Source organism: Podarcis cretensis (assembly GCF_951804945.1).
Source record: "Podarcis cretensis genome assembly, chromosome: 1".
NCBI lineage: Eukaryota > Metazoa > Chordata > Lepidosauria > Squamata > Lacertidae > Podarcis > Podarcis cretensis.
The window spans coordinates 6258297-6274759 of NC_137170.1; the positions used below are offsets into that span (position 1 = coordinate 6258297).

A 16463-nucleotide genomic window follows, 5' to 3' on the forward strand; every position below is an offset into this window, starting at 1 on the left:
GTAGTATAAGGACCCCTGACCATTAGGTCCAGTCGTGGCCGACTCTGGGGTTGCAGCGCTCATCTTGCTTTATTGGCCGAGGGAGCTGGCAAACAGCTTCCAGGACATGTGGCCAGCATGACTAAGCCGCTTCTGGCGAACCAGAGCAGCGCACGGAAACGCCGTTTACCTTCCCGCTGGAGCGGTACCTATTTATCTACTTGCATTTAATGTGCTTTCGAACTGCTTGGTTGGCAGGAGCAGGGACCGAGCAACGGGAGCTCACCCCGTCCCAGGGATTTGAACTGCCGACCTTCTGATCGGCAAGTCCTTGGCTCTGTGGTTTAACGCACAGCGCCACCCGCATCCCTCAAAAAATGTAGTATAAACACCAACAACTGGGAAACACTGGCCTGCAAGTGCTCCAATTGGAGAACAGCCTTTACCAAAGGTGTCATGGACTTTGAAGATGCTCGAACTCAGGACAAAAGGGAGAAACATAGTAAGAGGAAGGCACACTTAGCAAACCCTCTCTGTAATGAACTCCTGCCCGGAAACCTATGTCCCCACTGTGGAAGGATGTGTGGGTCCAGAACTGGCCTCCACACTCACTTACAGACACACTGCTAAGACCGTGTTCATGGAAGACAACCTTACTTGGCTATGAGTGATCGCCAAAGAAGATCATTCAAAACAAAAGAGGAAACAGAATGGGCAGCTCAGTGCTCAGGGGTGGTGTTTGCAGAATCCCAGAGAGAACAAAGATCCAATGGGGAGGGGTGGGTAGCACCATCACCATCAGGGCTGTAACAGCAAAATGACACATGCAACTTTCAACACAAGATGAAGCCCATTTCCTTAGCCTGAGGAATCTTTGTTTCCTTGTTAATTATAAACTATTATAAAGTCTTCATTTAATCATCATCACCATGGTGAAAAGAGTTCTACTCCAGAGGATGGTTGCAAAGAACATTTTGAAAATATTGTAGATTTCTTTTAAGTCTACAGAAGCCAGAGGAGAAGGAAAACAACATAAATATTGCAACATTTCAACTACTTTAAATGCATTTTTACTCAAAACAAGAGATCTGTATGAAATGTATGTGGTGCAAAGGATGAAGTGATGACATGTGCAAGTACGGTAATTCAGTGAGGTTTGTAGCCTCTCTCCATCATCTTTTTTTTTTTTAAATTCTTTTTATTAATTTTCACTTAAATCACCAAAAAGAAAAACAAATCAACAGTTACCACAGTTGCAAAAAACCCCAAAACACAGAAAAAAACTAAATAAATATCAAAACATAACATATAAATAATATCAATTTCCGTTACGCTTCTTTGTCTTCTCATTTATATCTTTATATCTTTAAGTATTTTAATCATTCTTCTACACATCTATTGACTTCCATCCCTCCCGGTATCAGGCTTCTTAATATGAGTAGTTTATTTCTCCTGCAGTTGATGATTATAATGATTTGCACATCGTAAGGTCTATATCAGTCATGCTATAGTTTTTAGGTTCTTATAATTCCCTTCAATATAAATCATAAATTTATTCCAGTCATTAATAAACTTTGTATTTTTTTGGTTTCTAATTTTTTGTGTCATTTTTGCAAGTTCTACAAATTCGAATAACTTTGTTTGCCAATCACTAATTGGTGGGATACTTTGGCTTTTCCAATTTTGGGCAATTAATAATCTAGCGGCAGCTGTAGTATACTGGAATAATGTCTTATCTTCTTTTTTAATTTCGTCCCCAATTATTCCCAGAAGAAAGGCCTCTGGTCTTTTGGGAAATGTATATTTAAATATTTTTTTTAACTCATTGTAAATATATTCCCAGTATTTCTTCATTTCGTTGCATGTCCACCACATGTGAAAAAAATTACCTTCTTTAGTTTTACACTTCCAGCAAAACTTACTTCCTGTCCTGTACATTTTCCCTAGCTTTGCTGGGGTAATGTACCACCTGTACATCATCTTTTCTAAATTTTCCCTTAGTGTTACACATGCCGTGAATTTCATTCCGCTAGTCCATAAATTCAGCCACTTATCATACTCTATATTATATCCCAGATCCATTGCCCATCTTGTCATAACTTCCTTTATTTCCTCATCTTTGGTGTCCCATTCTAATAGTATATCATACATTTTAGATAATAATTTGGATTTACCCTCTATTATTTCTATCTGAAATTTGGATTTCTTCTCATTCATCCCTACTTTTTTATGTTCTGTCCATATTGCGTTTATTTGATGGAATTGTAACCAGCTTGTTAATTTCTCTTTCAGCTCCTCATGTTCTCATCCTCCATCCACTTTCTGATCTTATTAGTAGGTCTTCATAAGTAAACCTTTTTCCTTCCATATTGGTTTTTTTAATCACTGAAATATCAATTGGTGATAACCACCAGGGTGTTTTCCATTCAAGGAGTTTTTTATTCTTCTCCCACACTTCATATAGCAGCCCCCTAATAATATGACTAGAAAACCCTTTATGTACTTTTTCTTTATTTTGCCATAAGTAGGCGTGCCAGCCAAACCTATTGTCGAACCCCTCGAGGTCTAATAAGTCCGTATTTTCCAAATTAATCCAATCTTTGATCCAGCAAAGGCAGGCTGCCTCAAAATATAATTTTAGGTTGGGTACCGAGAATCCCCCTCTTTCTTTCCGGTCTGTAAGAAGTTTGAATCTAATTCTTGGCCTTTTTCCTTGCCATATGAATTTCGAAAGAGTTTTTTGCCAATCTGTAAACACTTTAGAGCCTCTGATCACGGGGATGTTTTGAAACAAAAACAGCATTCTTGGAAGGAAGTTCATTTTTATTGCCGCCATCCTTCCCATCCACGAGAGTTTCACTCTGCTCCAGGTGTCCAGGTCTTTCTTAATCTGCTTCCATGTCGTAAGGTAGCCTCTCTCCATCATCATTTCCCCCCCAAACTAAAGTCTCAATTTTTATAAGCCTATTGTTCTCCCGAGGACTCTCCTTTCTCCCCAATAATTTCAGAGGAGTCCCTTCACAATGAGCCGAAGATAATTTTGTGTAGCAAAATTGTTGCAGAAATTATGGGTGCCACCCTCAGCCATAACTATGGGGTAGGAATGTATCTCAGTGGCAGAACATCTGCTTTGGAATAGATGCGCCAATGGTGTGACTCAGGAACATGACAGTTACAATATTTTAGGTGTCCTAATCAGTGTTGTTTCGAAAGGTTTGGTCTGCCATCTTGGTTCAAAATGGCACCCAATGGTGTCCATAGACCGAATCCTGCTCCGCAATCTCCAAATTTGGCTATAGTACCTTAAGAGGTGTCTGAATACAGCGTGGAGACAGAGAGCTTTCCAAAATATAGAAACCGTTAAGTGCTTTGTAACTGTTGGTTGGCATCCGTCTGTCTTGGGAGACAGTGGAGGAGTGCACCTTTGGGGAAGAAGTCAAATCATTGAAGAGTTGCAGCACCTGCTGTGGCTGTAGAGACCGATATGGGAGAGACATGTTTTGTTGCAGCTGGGGCAGATGAAGGTGTCCGGTTGGGCTGATGCAGATGAACCACGGCACTTCTGCCTGTGCTCCACCCAAAGAAAAAGGCCTGGGTCAATGTTCTCCAGGGCTGAGAAGATCATAGAGAAGACACTAGGTCAGTCTTTCTTGGGAGGCTATTTCATAGATGCGGTGCTACCACCAGCAAGGACCTTTCCGTAAAAGATACCCAGAACACTGTGCATCACCTGTTTGCTAAGATTGCTAAGGGAAAGGAGATTGTTAGCCACTTTGAGACTCCTTAGGGTAGTGATAAAGCGGGATATCAAATCCAAACTCTTCTTCTTCTGTATGTTATGCTGCTTGACGCGAGTCTCCACATTCTTTACTTCTAACTTTTTTTTCAGTGCGTGTAATCAATTTCTCCAGCTTTGTGATCCACGGCAAGGATGGTATGTTGTAACAGATAAACTATTGAGCCTAGGGTCAGGGCAAAGGCTGCCCTAAGGCCAGGTATTACATCTTGTTTAATCAGTAAACAGAAGGCCATGTCCCCAGATTTCAACACATCTGCAAAGCCAAACAGTGAGCTTCAGATAATGCAATGTCCTCTCCCTGCCCTGCCCTCCATGAAAAAGCTTAGGTTTATTTGCATGCTGGAATCCTCTAGCGTCCAGGGAAGAATGTGGTAAGGGAGCTTCCTGGGAGGAAATCTTAAGAGAGTTGTTTAGCCAAGAGAAAATGCAATTTAAATGTGACAGGATAAACATCCTTCAGATATCTGAAGGGGTGTCAGCTAGACAATGCAGCAAACTTGGAAAGAAGTGGACTTCCAGACTGGGATTCCACCTTTCAGGAATGCTGCAGCAGAGGCCTCTCTGCTTCGGCTGGATGACCTTTTGAGATCCCATCAACTCCAATATTCTATGCAGGGGTATTGCTTATCAGCAATTAGATGGAAGCTGAATTAAAACAGGACTTCCACACAGCACTAAACGCAATACATTTTTATGTTCTTCGCCATGGCCAAGATCCTTCCATAATAGTTGCTCACAATTATGGAAACTGCATGCAGCTAAGTTCCTCGCTAGAATTAATTATAATCTTGTTTGCAGGTTAAGTCTGTTTCAATGCTGCCTGTTGGTTTGTCTGGGGTGGGGAGCTTTAATTGAGCAGTCATTAAAGGCTCCCTCTTGGAAACAGAAATGAACACTGGGGTAATTAAAAGAGGCTAATTATTGGGAAACTCTTCACTTATCCCCCAGATGTAACTCACAATGAGGTGGTGAAAGCAGTCAATTAGCCAAGTTGCACATATCTGGCAGTCCTGCTTTTAGCGTTTCATCATAGGCACAGATTAAGGACGCGAGTGGCGCTGTGGGTTAAACCACAGAGCCTAGGACTTGTTGATCAGAAGGTCGGTGGTTCGAATCCCCGCGACAGGGTGAGCTCCCGTTTCTCTGTCCCAGCTCCTGCCAACCTAGCAGTTCGAAAGCACGGCAAAGTGCAAGTAGATAAACAGGTACCGCTTTGGCGGGAAGGTAAACAGCATTTCTGTGCGCTGCTCTGGTTCGCCAGAAGCGGCTTAGTCATGCTGGCCACATGACCTGGAAGCTGTACGCCAGCTCCCTCGGCCAATAAAGCGAGATGAGCACCGCAACCCCAGAGTCGGTCACAACTGGACCTACTGGTCAGGGGTCCCTTTACCTTTACCTAGGCACAGATAGAGAAGAACTAAATCTCACTGCTTACAGAAAAGCATCAGCATTCAATCACAGGTCCAGATAAGGAATGCAAACCCCAGAGTGGAGCAGACTGACAGCATCGTCTGGATGTTTCATAAAAAACAAGTGAACAAATGACGGCAGATTCCAAAAAAAAGATGTTAACATGGAAGCAACCCCAGTGGTTTAAAAACTCAAAGTGCAGCTATCGGGAGGGTGTGGGTCAGAGAATCTGCACCCCTAAAACCTGGGTGAATGCTGAATTTCCGCATGGAGCTTGGCTTCATGGATAAGATGGCTAATATCCAAGAATAGACCCAAACAATATACAGAACTTTCATACTCAGAAGAAGCATACCTTGGGTTATCAGATGCTGAAGGCAAACAATAGGGGCTTGGTCATTCCTCCTCTGGTCACTGGATTCACAACCAGACTTTATCATGTATGAAGCACCTTAAGAGCTTTTCTACATAACCTGCCTCTGTAATCTTTAAGGTAGCCCTGCAAGGCAGTTCAGCATATTTTTAAATTCCAAAATGAAAGGGCTACAGATGCAGAGATTGGCAACCTTAGGCAAGCCATTTGCTGAATGCCTGAGCTCCGAACTAGACACCCCTGGCTCACAGTCCATTTTTATTCAGTCCATTAAGACTAGCAAACCGTCCCCTTGCTTTCTTAAAATTGCAGCCCTCTCCAAATGGACAGTCTTTTGATTTGCAATTAAGGACAGTCGTGCTCCTGCATCTCTTTGCTCATTTATCTCGGGGCCCTGTTATCCTTCGATCAATTATTCAATTTCATACTTAGATCACAATATCCTTCCGATGAATTAGTGAATTTATTCCGTCCAACCAGAGTTTACTATAACAATGGCTGTGATAACTGCTTCTTTGGCTATCACTAACTTGGCTGTAGCAAGGTTAAAAGTGGTTATGCCCTATTTCACAGGGATGGGAAGGCCATGTCCCTCCAGATGTTGTTAGACGCCAACTCCCAGCAGCCCCAGCTAGCACAGCCAAGGGACCTAGGGATGATGGTGTGAAGATCTGATAAGATCTTAATTGCACTGGCCAGCTAATTGCTTTATGGCCCCAATTAGCCCCAGTGGTCCGGCACGCTCCAAGCCAAGCTGCGCAGACCTTCTTCTTCTCCGGTTTCGCCTTGCAGAGTTATTTTATCAGTAAATAAAAACTGATAAGTTTATACAGTACTTATACAGTACTGTATAAACTTATCAGTTTTTATTTACTGATAAAATACAGTGTTGCACTCCTGGCACAATGCAAACTTCCATCTGCTCCTGCAAAACAGAAAACAGATGGGAGTTGGGAGTCCAGCACTATTTAGAGGGGCACAAGCTGCCCATTCCTGTTCTGTAGGCTCACAGTCCTTCCTCTCCAGGGCTCCAAATTACTGGGAGCTGAACTGACATATGAGGGGAGGGGAGAAGGATTTCTTCTCTCATCAGTTAAGTTGGAGTGGACAAAACAGACCTACCCAAATATAAAACTAGCATCTGAGATGAGTGAAAACAAAGTATTCATCAACTAAGATATACAAGACAGCATCTTAAAAAGCAGAGACATCACCTTGCCAACAAAGGTCCATATAGTTAAAGCTATGGTTTTCCCAGTAGTGATGTATGGAAGTGAGAGCTGGACCTATAAAGAAGGCTGATCACCGAAGAATCAATGCTTTTGAACTATGGTGCTGGAGGAGACTCAAGAGTCCCATGAACTGCAAGGAGATCAAATCTATCCATTCTTAAGGAAATCAGCCCTGAGTGCTCACTGGAAGGACAGATCCTGAAGCTGAGGCTCCAAGACTTTGGCCACCTCATGAGAAGAGAAGACTCCCTGGAAAAGACCCTGATGTTGGGAAAGATGGAGGGCACAAGGAGAAGGGGACGACAGAGGACGAGGTGGTTGGACAGTGTTCTCAAAGCTACCAGCATAAGTTGACCAAACTGCGGGAGGCAGTGGAAGACAGGAGTGCCTGGGTGCTCTGGTCCAGTGGGTCATGAAGCGTCGGACATGACTAATCGACTAAACAACAACAAGAAGAAGATATACAAATGTCACCACTTTATTTAGTAGAACCATTACATAAAAATACCAAAATTCCAGCATTTGGAAGAAAAACATTTGCTATGCAGAACTCAGACATACCTAATGATGCCCATATGCCTAAGGCAGGAGTATTTAATGTGATGCCCTCCAGAAGTTGTTGGACTACAACACCCATCATCCACGATCACTGGCTAGGCTGGATGGGGCCAATAGGGAGTCCAGCAACATTTTGAGGGCACTGCGCTAGCTACACCGGCCTAAGAGACAAGTCTCTCCTACATTCCTTTCCTACGTAGATCAGGGGGGAAATTACACAAACCAGATGGGTGTGGGGTGAATGATTCTTCTTCAACATGGCTGGGTGGGAAATGGGTTGAATGGCTCCACTGTTCTCTGCTCATCTACCAGCACACGTTGAGTCAAGTCAAAAGCTCACAAGGCTGTTGCTGCAAGACAGGCAAACCCCCAAAGTGCCAGACCCTAACAAAGGCTTTCACACATTCTGTAACTTAAAAAGGAAAAGCAACAAAGAAGTAGTGGAAAACAGAAGGTCAGAAGAACAGTGTCAAGCGGGAACAGTGGACATCTATGGAACAGACTCTCTGCCTTTTCTCCTTGGCCATATCTGCTTTCTACCGCCATGGTGCAGTCCCAAAGGAAACACGGCGCACTATTGAAATAACAGGTCTCATGCCAGGAATATCTGGATTTGGCTTACTGGGACCAACTAAATGTGTGGCATGACATAAAAAGGGCAACACCTGTTTGGAGGCTGGTTCAAACAATAGGTTAAAGTTAACCCACAAGAAAAGCACAGGCTGGTTTATCTCTGCTTGAAGGCAAATGCTGATAGCTTTGCGATGGCAGACTCCTGAATGGAACTGGGTTTTGTGACCGAGCTTGTGTCCTCCTTTGATTTTTTCCCTTGGCTTTCTTGCCCATCACTGTTAACAACTTCCAAGCGCTTCCGCTTTTTCCCTTCCGACGAATCGCCAGCTTCTTTTCCTTTGGCTTTCTCGGTCCAGACCTAGGGAAGGGGAGGAAACCAATTAACTAATGTAGCAGGGATTTGCCATTATTCAGCTATTCAGAGGTAAAGTGCAGTGTCACTGAATTCTGTGGAATGGGATACTTCTTCACCAGCACTGAATCCTAACAAAATAAGATCAGAAGAGCCTGGCTGCTGCATCCTCAGTCCAGTATACCTGAAGGAGCATCTCCACCCCCATCATTCTGCCCGGACGCTGAGGTCCAGCGCCGAGGGCCTTCTGGCTGTTCCCTCATTGCAAGAAGCAAAGCTACAGGGAACCAGGCAGAGGGCCTTCTCTGTAGTGGCGCCCGCCCTGTGGAACGCCCTTCCAGCAGATGTCAAAGCGATAAACAACTACCTGACATTCAGAAGACATCTTAAGGCAGCCCTGTTCAGGGAAGTTTTTAACGTGTGATATTTTACTGTATTTTTGGTTTCTATGGAAGCCGCCCAGAGTGGCTGGGGAGGCCCAGCCAGATGGGCGGGGTATAAATAATAAATTATTATTATTATTATTATTATCCTGGCTCCTCTCAAGGCATCACCCCTAGACCAGATTTCCAACTGCAGCAAAGATGGGGAGATGTTGATCAGGGGGTGCAGTGCAAATATTATAGTTAGCATGTTGTAGTGATTAGCACTGAACTAGACCTGGAGAGACACAGGTTCAAATCTCTACTATGAAAGCTCCCTGGGTGATTTCACACTGTTGACTCATGTTAAGCTTGTGGTCTGCTAAGACCCCGAGATGCTTTTCACATTTACTAGTGGCAAGCCAGGTGTCCCCCATCTTTTATTTGTGTAGCTGGTTCTTCATGCCTTACAGTTGTCCCTACTGAAATTCATTTGGTTAGTGTAGGCCCAGTTCTCCATTCTCCTAAAGTCACATTGAATCCCAATTACGTCTTCTGTGACATTAGCTACCCCACCCCCATGCCTGCAGGGGCTGATGGGAGTTGTAGTTCAGCAACATCTGGAGCGCCTGAGCTTCTACACACCTGGCGTGGCACAACATAGGCCATACTGTGCCAAACGTGCAGATTCATGCTTCACGCAGCTACCTCAAAGTTCATTCATTCTGGGGCATGGTAACAATGTTGGAGCAGGCAATGGAAAAGCAGCAGAACCCAGGAACGGGGAAAGGAAACGGGGGTGGGGGTGGGGGGAAGGATTTCTATAGAAGAAGCAAATGAACAGAAGTAAAACATTCCATGAGGGAACTCCATTACCATCCTTTCTTCTGCAGACAGATTTCTGAATCGACTCATGCCTTCTTTTATTATCTCAGTTTCTTCAAAATGAGGATTATCTGCCCCAATGCAGCTTCTGTTCTCGTCTAGCCACATCTGGAACCCAGTCTTTGGCCTTGAAAAAAGGAAGAAGAAGAAGAAGAAGAAGAGGAGGAGGAGGAGGAGGAGGAGGAGAAGAAAGGGATTCTGAAATGTTCTGCAGCTGAAGGAGGAGGAGAAGAAAGGGATTCTGAAATGTTCTGCAGCTGAACTTTTGGAATGCCCGGGGAGCTTTCTGGATTAGCCACCCCACAATGGCAATGGGAAAGACTGGGACTGCCCCACTGGGACACTGACCTTTTATTGTCACTGCTCTCAGTTGGAGTTTGAGGTGGTTCAGGTGGGGGTGCTTCAGTTCCCCCTCTCTCGTCTATGTTCTTCTTTTCAGTACTAGGTGTTCGGGGTTGGAAAAATGCAGCTGCTGCAGCCTATACAATTAGATACAGGTTTCAAAAATTCACAGTGAACGTGTATTACTTATGCATTTCAGGCCGTAAAATACTCTGGGCGCCCATCTCTTGATGTTAAAACATTTCCCTTGAAAAGGGTGTCTTTATAGATAATTTTTTCTCCCAGTCCACAGTTTTCAATGCATTATTAACTACAACAGAAGAAGTTAGTGAGATAGCATTTCTTTTGCTTTGTGTGTGTGTGTGCATTTATTGTTTGTATGTATGTATTTTATCTTATCTTCACCTACTTACTGTTTCTTTGTATTGAAAAACAAAACAATAGGCATGCCAGGGTCTTTGCTTTTTTGACCACGCAACATCGTTTTTTACCCACTTAAAAAAAATGCTGTCAAACAACCAACAAAAAATTGTATACATCTTGAGATAAAGTAACAACTCTTGACTGTTCAGTGTTCACTTTTCTATCATGTGCATATTGTTATTTATGAATGGTGCACCACAACAATAAACCTAACCCTCAACAAGTGGCTGGAAAACAGTTTTTTGAGATGAGCCCAACAAATTTCAGGTATGAAAATCTTCTTCAGTGCCAACAAGCAACACCTAACAACAATTCAGAAGCAAAACAGGTAAAATGTGTGCCCTTAAGAGAAAATGCAATACAGTGGTGCCCCGCAAGACGAACGCCTCGCAAGACGGAAAACTCGCTAGACGAAAGAGTTTTCCGTTTTGGAGGTGCTTTGCAAAACAAATTTCCTATGGGCTTGCTTCGCAAGACGAAAATGTCTTGCGAGTTCCTGTGGTTTTTTTTCCTTTCCCCCCCCTTTTTCTAAGCCGCTTATCCGCTAAGCCGCTAAAACCCGCTAAACCGCTAATAGCGCTAAGCCGTCAATGGGCTTGCTTCGCAAGACGAAAAAACCACTAGACGAAGAGAATCGCGGAACGGATTCTTTTCGTCTTGCGAAGCACCACTGTAATCTAGTCTTGTGCATCACCCAGTATTCCCAATAAATTCACTAGTATGCTACTAGTATGATGAAAAAAAGTATTAAAGATCTTAAAGGTAAAGGTAAAGGGACCCCTGACCATTAGGTCCAGTCGTGGCCGACTCTGGGGTTGCGGCACTCATCTCGCTTTATTGGCCGAGGGAGCCGGCGTACAGCTTCCGGGTCATGTGGCCAGCATGACTAAGCCGTTTCTGGCAAACCAGAGCTGCGCACGGAAACGTTGTTTACCTTCCCGCCAGAGCAGTACCTATTTATCTACTTGCACTTTGACGTGCTTTCGAACTGCTAGGTTGGCAGGAGCAGGGACCCAACAATCAGAGCTCACCCTGTTGCGGGGATTTGAACCGCTGACCTTCTGATCAGCAAGTCCTAGGCTCTGTGGTCTTACAAGCCTGATAAAGGACACAAAAGAAGAGGTGGGGGTGGCCCTATTTTGTGGCCCTTCAGTGGCGCTCACTCTGTGTTTCTTCACCTCACTTCCTCATCTCACAAACTGACCTTCATGCTTGATCTTACAGCCCTCACTTAGGGTACAACATTTCTTGCACTTGATATGAGCTGACAACAATGAATTAGCTGAGCTCCACCCCAATACAATCGTACCTTGGATCCTGAACACTTTGGTACTCAGACATTTTGGCTCCCAAACACCACAAACCCGAAGTGAGTGTTCCAGTTTGTGAACATTCTTTGAAACCTGAACATACGATGGGGCTTCCACAACTTCCAAGGTACGACTGTAAGTCAACATGAATCTCACCTGCTTTGACTTCGGCTTAGGAACCAGCGGTTTTATAACTGGACTCTTCTTGTTTGAAGCAACTCGGCTGTTTGGCATGGAATTTTTCTTGCCTTGTTTGGTCATGTTGTCTATGATATTAGCCAGCTGAACCAGCTGATCCTTTTGGCTACTGGATACCTAGTGGAGCAAAACATTTTTAAAAAACCCTTACTTTCCATCGCTCAGGATTTCTGACAATCTTCACACATTTTACTTAAAATTTGAAGTGAACTAAAATCACCAAATTCTCACCTTGAAGGGATTGACTCGCTTTTGACTGCTGGACACAACTGCAGCTTTTGTTACTGGAGAGAGAAGCAATAGGGGAGAAGAACACCAATGAAAACCTTTAGAAAACACTGTGTATGCCTTCTGGGAAAAGGAACTAATTGTTTTCATTTACAATAGTTAAGTGGGCCTGCGTATACAGAAGTGCTTTATTAATTAATGTTATGTGTTCTTTATTTTTAGGGTAGTATTCAATGCTGTACACATGGGATTCCATTTATAAGCATAAGGTAAAGGTAAAGGGACCCCTCACCATTAGGTCCAGTCGTGACCGACTCTGGGGTTGCGCGCTCATCTCACTCTATAGGCGGAGGGAGCCGGCGTTTGTCTGCAGACAGCTTCTGGGTCATGTGGCCAGCATGACTAAGCCACTTCTGGCGAACCAGAGCAGCACACGGAAACGCCATTTACCTTCCCGCTGGAGCAGTACGTATTTATCTACTTGCACTTTGTTGTGCTTTCGAACTGCTAGGTTGGCAGGAGCAGGGACCAAACAATGGGAGATCACCCCGTCACGGGGATTCGAACCGCCGGCCTTCTGATCGGCAAGTCCTAGGCTCTGTGGTTTAACCCACAGCGCCACCTGCGTCCCTCATTATAAGCATACCTCAGAGATATTGCAGGTTCGGTTCCAGACCATCACAATAAAGCTAATATTGCAATAAAACCCAGCTCCAGCCATAGTCTACTCCCATGGCGGGAAGAGGGGCAGCAGCGGGGAGCTTCCTTACCCTGGCTGGGCTGCCTGAAGTGGCACCCATGTCCTGGTAAGGAGCAATATCCACGAACCACAAAAAAAGCAAAACGCAATAAAATGAGGTTTGCCTGAAGCCACCTCTCCCCATGCCCCACACAATCCCCCAACTCCTCATAGCTGATTTGGGGTGCACAGTGGGAGCTGGAGAGGAACTGTTCCAATTTATTACATCAGAATTAAGGGATGCAAGCATGCTGTTTGACAAAAGGAGAGGAACTGCAGTTGGGCAGCTGACATCAAAAGTTGCACAAACAGGCACAACCATTAATATCTTTTCTTTGCCTAGAAAATAATAATAATTTTGACTCACCAGATTTGGGAGTAGACACCTTTTCAGAGATTGGCGGAGGTCCTTCAGAAAGATATGACAAATGGTGTATATGTAAGTGCAAACATGAGAAGAGGAGTGAAATTTGAGGCATCTTCCAGGTTAACCCTGAATAAGTGCTGTATTATAGTCCTAGTTAAGAACATCAGCTAAGCAAAATAGATGGTAAGTGAGCTACAAAATGCTAAAAGCTAGAAAAGACAGAAGACAGACCCTACTTGCTACAATGATTACTGAGGGAAAGGAGAAGCAAGCTTTTCCTTCCTTGAAAAGGAAAATGAACCAAGAAAAATAAACCCCAGAAAATAGTTGTTCTTTGTGGAGCCTGTCATGCATTATTTGTCTGCTCTTATCAACAACCCGTCCTCAGGATTTGGGAAATATGACAACTATACAGCCTTCTGCCCTGAATACTTGTGTGCATCTGTCAGTCTTACTAGGTTTTGTCACTTCAGATGTGCCTTCCTCCTCCTCCTCCTTCTCCTCCTCTTCCTCGTAGGTCTCCATACTTTGCTGACGTTGAAGGTTTCTGATCCGGGCCTGACCTGATTCTGTGGGGGTGCTACTGTAACTGAAAGCAGATAAATGAACTCAGCAGTCTACTCATTTAGTTAGATATTTAGATAAACAGATAGATAAGAGGCAGCTGCCACACATGTAATACACTGGGCCATTAGTAAGATTAAAACAACAACTGATTTAGGTCACATGCTAGAAAATACCTTAAAACTGCATACCTAGGTAAAAAGAAGACGATAACTACACACCCTGGCAGTAAAATAAATGAATCACCAAACTTCTGCTAAACTCAGTGAAGGGCTAGGAATAGACAGTGCTGTACCACTGATGAAACTAAGTGTGTGTGGTTGGAAGAAGGTATCAATCACTCTGAGGGGTCTAAAAGGAGGGAGAGGATACAGGGAAAATATAAAGAACAGTAACATGTTGCACAGCACCTTAACGGGCTGTCCTAGAGCTAACAAGTCTCTGGTTAAAAGTACACTCTAACGAAGGTCACTGCCAACACGCAACCCTTATCTACAATTAAGGACGGTGGTGAATAGTGAAGAAAATTCATGTGAGAAAGGAGGAAAGTGTGCAGACAATGGGTTAAGAGTTATATTCAGGCCCTTTCTAAATGTGTGTGTGTTTGGGTGGGTGTGTATCTGTGTGTGTATCTTCTGTCTTCAAACCTTTACACTTAAAATGCTATTCTGTCCTAGGAGAGAAAGATAAGCTTAACTCTTGCTTCCAGAACATCCCCAGTCTGTGAAACATCCCAGGCTCCGCAAGAATCAATTTCAAGCCATAAAAAGATGGCTGTATCTCACTTTTTATAGAAAATTTGTTCCTCATAGAAGAAGAAGAAGAAGAAGAGGAGGAGGAGGAAGAGGAAGAAGAAGAGGAGGAGGAGGAGGAGGAGGAGTTTGGATTTGATATCCCGCTTTATCACTACCCTAAGGAGTCTCAAAGCGGCTAACAATCTCCTTTCCCTTCCTCCCCCCCAACAAACACTCTGTGAGGTGAGTGGGGCTGAGAGACTTCAGAGAAGTGTGACTAGCCCAAGGTCACCCAGCAGCTGCATGTGGAGGAGCGGAGATGCATGTGGAAAAGTGGGGAAGCGAACCCGGTTCACCAGATTATGAGTCCACCACTCTTAACCAGTACACTACGGTGGCTCTCAAATGGTGCCTGTTCCCTTTTTAAGCATTGTTTCAGTCCAGGGGTTGAGCACCAGTATAAAGGCTCCCCATTATCCACGATACTGACAGGGAAGGAACACCATCAAACCTCTGGCTCTGGCAGATAGAATATGGGACTGGAAGCCACACAAATACCCACACTCACTATGTGCCACTAGTACACGCCTACGTGATGAATGAGGTCCCTGCAACTCCTTCACTGCAAAAGTCTGCCAACTGTAGTGTCATTCTGGAATTTCTTCTTACCCAGCATTCAGATGATTTTGGAAATCCTCTTCCTCCTCCATGCCGTTCTCTTCAGCAGCTGCCAACTCAGCTGCTCTCTCTGCTGCCAGTTCACTGAGCCGCTGGGCGAGATTCAGCCTCCGAGAGCGAGAGGCGTACTTGATAGCTAAGCTCCTGGCATTCTGAGTCATAAGCTCTGCAAGTTCCATGCAGCGAAACTCGCGTTCCAGGGTACAGGAAAGCTATTTGTACGAAAGGGGAAAAGAGAAACAAAGTCCCGTGGTGTTTAGGAAGGGAAGGTTCTCTTGTAAATTCAAGAGAACAAAAGCTATACAGTAGTACCTCTGGTTAAGTAACCCTCTGGTTACATAAACTTCGGGATGCGAAAGCGGGAAATCCGGAAGCATTTTATCAGGTTTTGCTGCGCGCCTGTGGTCATTCTTTTAAAAAGCAGTAACTTTGGTGGGAACCAGCCTGCTACTGGAGTTACCCTGCCTTTGAAAACTGTTAATTTAGGAAGTAGACCTCAACATTTTAAAACTGTACAGGAGACAAGACAGTAATGGGCAGTGCAAAGTTCTGGGGCTATGACACTGCAGACCAAGGAACTATGGCGTATTGGGGTTAGTTTACTGAGGCTTCACCAGCAAAGGGTGGGGCAGTTGTCATGTCACTTTCCTCTCTTGGCATAGCTTTCTCCTGGCTCAGCAACGCTCCTCTCTTAAAAGCCTCCTGCTCTTAGGCATTAGCTACTCACACATTAAGCCCCCAGGTACATTCTTCCTCTCTGATCCAGCCCCTTCTTACCCTTCTCCATTCTCCTCCCATTCCACATAGTTTGCGCTGTGCCTTGCCCCCATCCCTGACACCTCTGGTTCCACCCACTGCAGCAGCTGTGGCTACAGTCACAGCCAGCCCACCTGGGACTTTGCAGCAGCCTGGGAGTAGCAAAGGTGTTGGCACTGCCCAGCCACAAGATTGGTGTGTTGATTAAGCAGATCTGCGTTATCTACCCACGCTCAGACCACACAATGTGTGTTGGCAAGCTGTTGTTGTTGTTGTTGTTTAGTCATTTAGTCGTGTCTGACTCTTCGTGACTTCCTGGACCAAAGCACGCCAGGCACTCCTCTCTTCCACTGCCTCCCGCAGTTTGGTCAAACTCATGCTGCTAGCTTCGAGAACACTGTCCCACCATCTCATCCTCTGTCGTACTCTTCTCCTTGTGCCCTCCATCTTTCCCAGCATCAGGGTCTTTTCCAGGGAGTCTTCTCTTCTCATGAGGTGGCCAAAGTCTTGGAGCCTCAGCTTCAGGATCTGTCCTTCCAGTGAGCACTCAGGGCTGATTTCCTTCAGAATGGAGAGGTTTGATCTTCTTGCAGTCCATGGG

At 44.5% G+C, this 16463-nt stretch overlaps 1 protein-coding gene across 4 annotated transcripts in view; it reads right to left on the reverse strand.

The window, feature by feature from the left end:
* Positions 1-7255: 7255 nt before the first annotated feature.
* Positions 7256-16463, reverse strand: part of WDHD1 (WD repeat and HMG-box DNA binding protein 1) — a 37017-nt gene continuing 27809 nt past the window's right edge. For 3 of the 4 annotated variants that reach the window (XM_079985400.1, XM_079985399.1, XM_079985401.1), the window contains exons 20-27: positions 15098-15318; positions 13586-13719; positions 13131-13172; positions 12028-12080; positions 11755-11913; positions 9872-10002; positions 9515-9650; positions 7256-8282 (exon numbers count right to left, since the gene is read on the reverse strand). In XM_079985400.1, the coding sequence (XP_079841526.1) occupies positions 8079-8282; positions 9515-9650; positions 9872-10002; positions 11755-11913; positions 12028-12080; positions 13131-13172; positions 13586-13719; positions 15098-15318 (1080 nt within the window). In that variant the 3' untranslated portion in view covers positions 7256-8078. The remainder of the gene's footprint in view (positions 8283-9514; positions 9651-9871; positions 10003-11754; positions 11914-12027; positions 12081-13130; positions 13173-13585; positions 13720-15097; positions 15319-16463) is intronic. The other variant, XM_079985402.1, reaches the window with a different exon arrangement.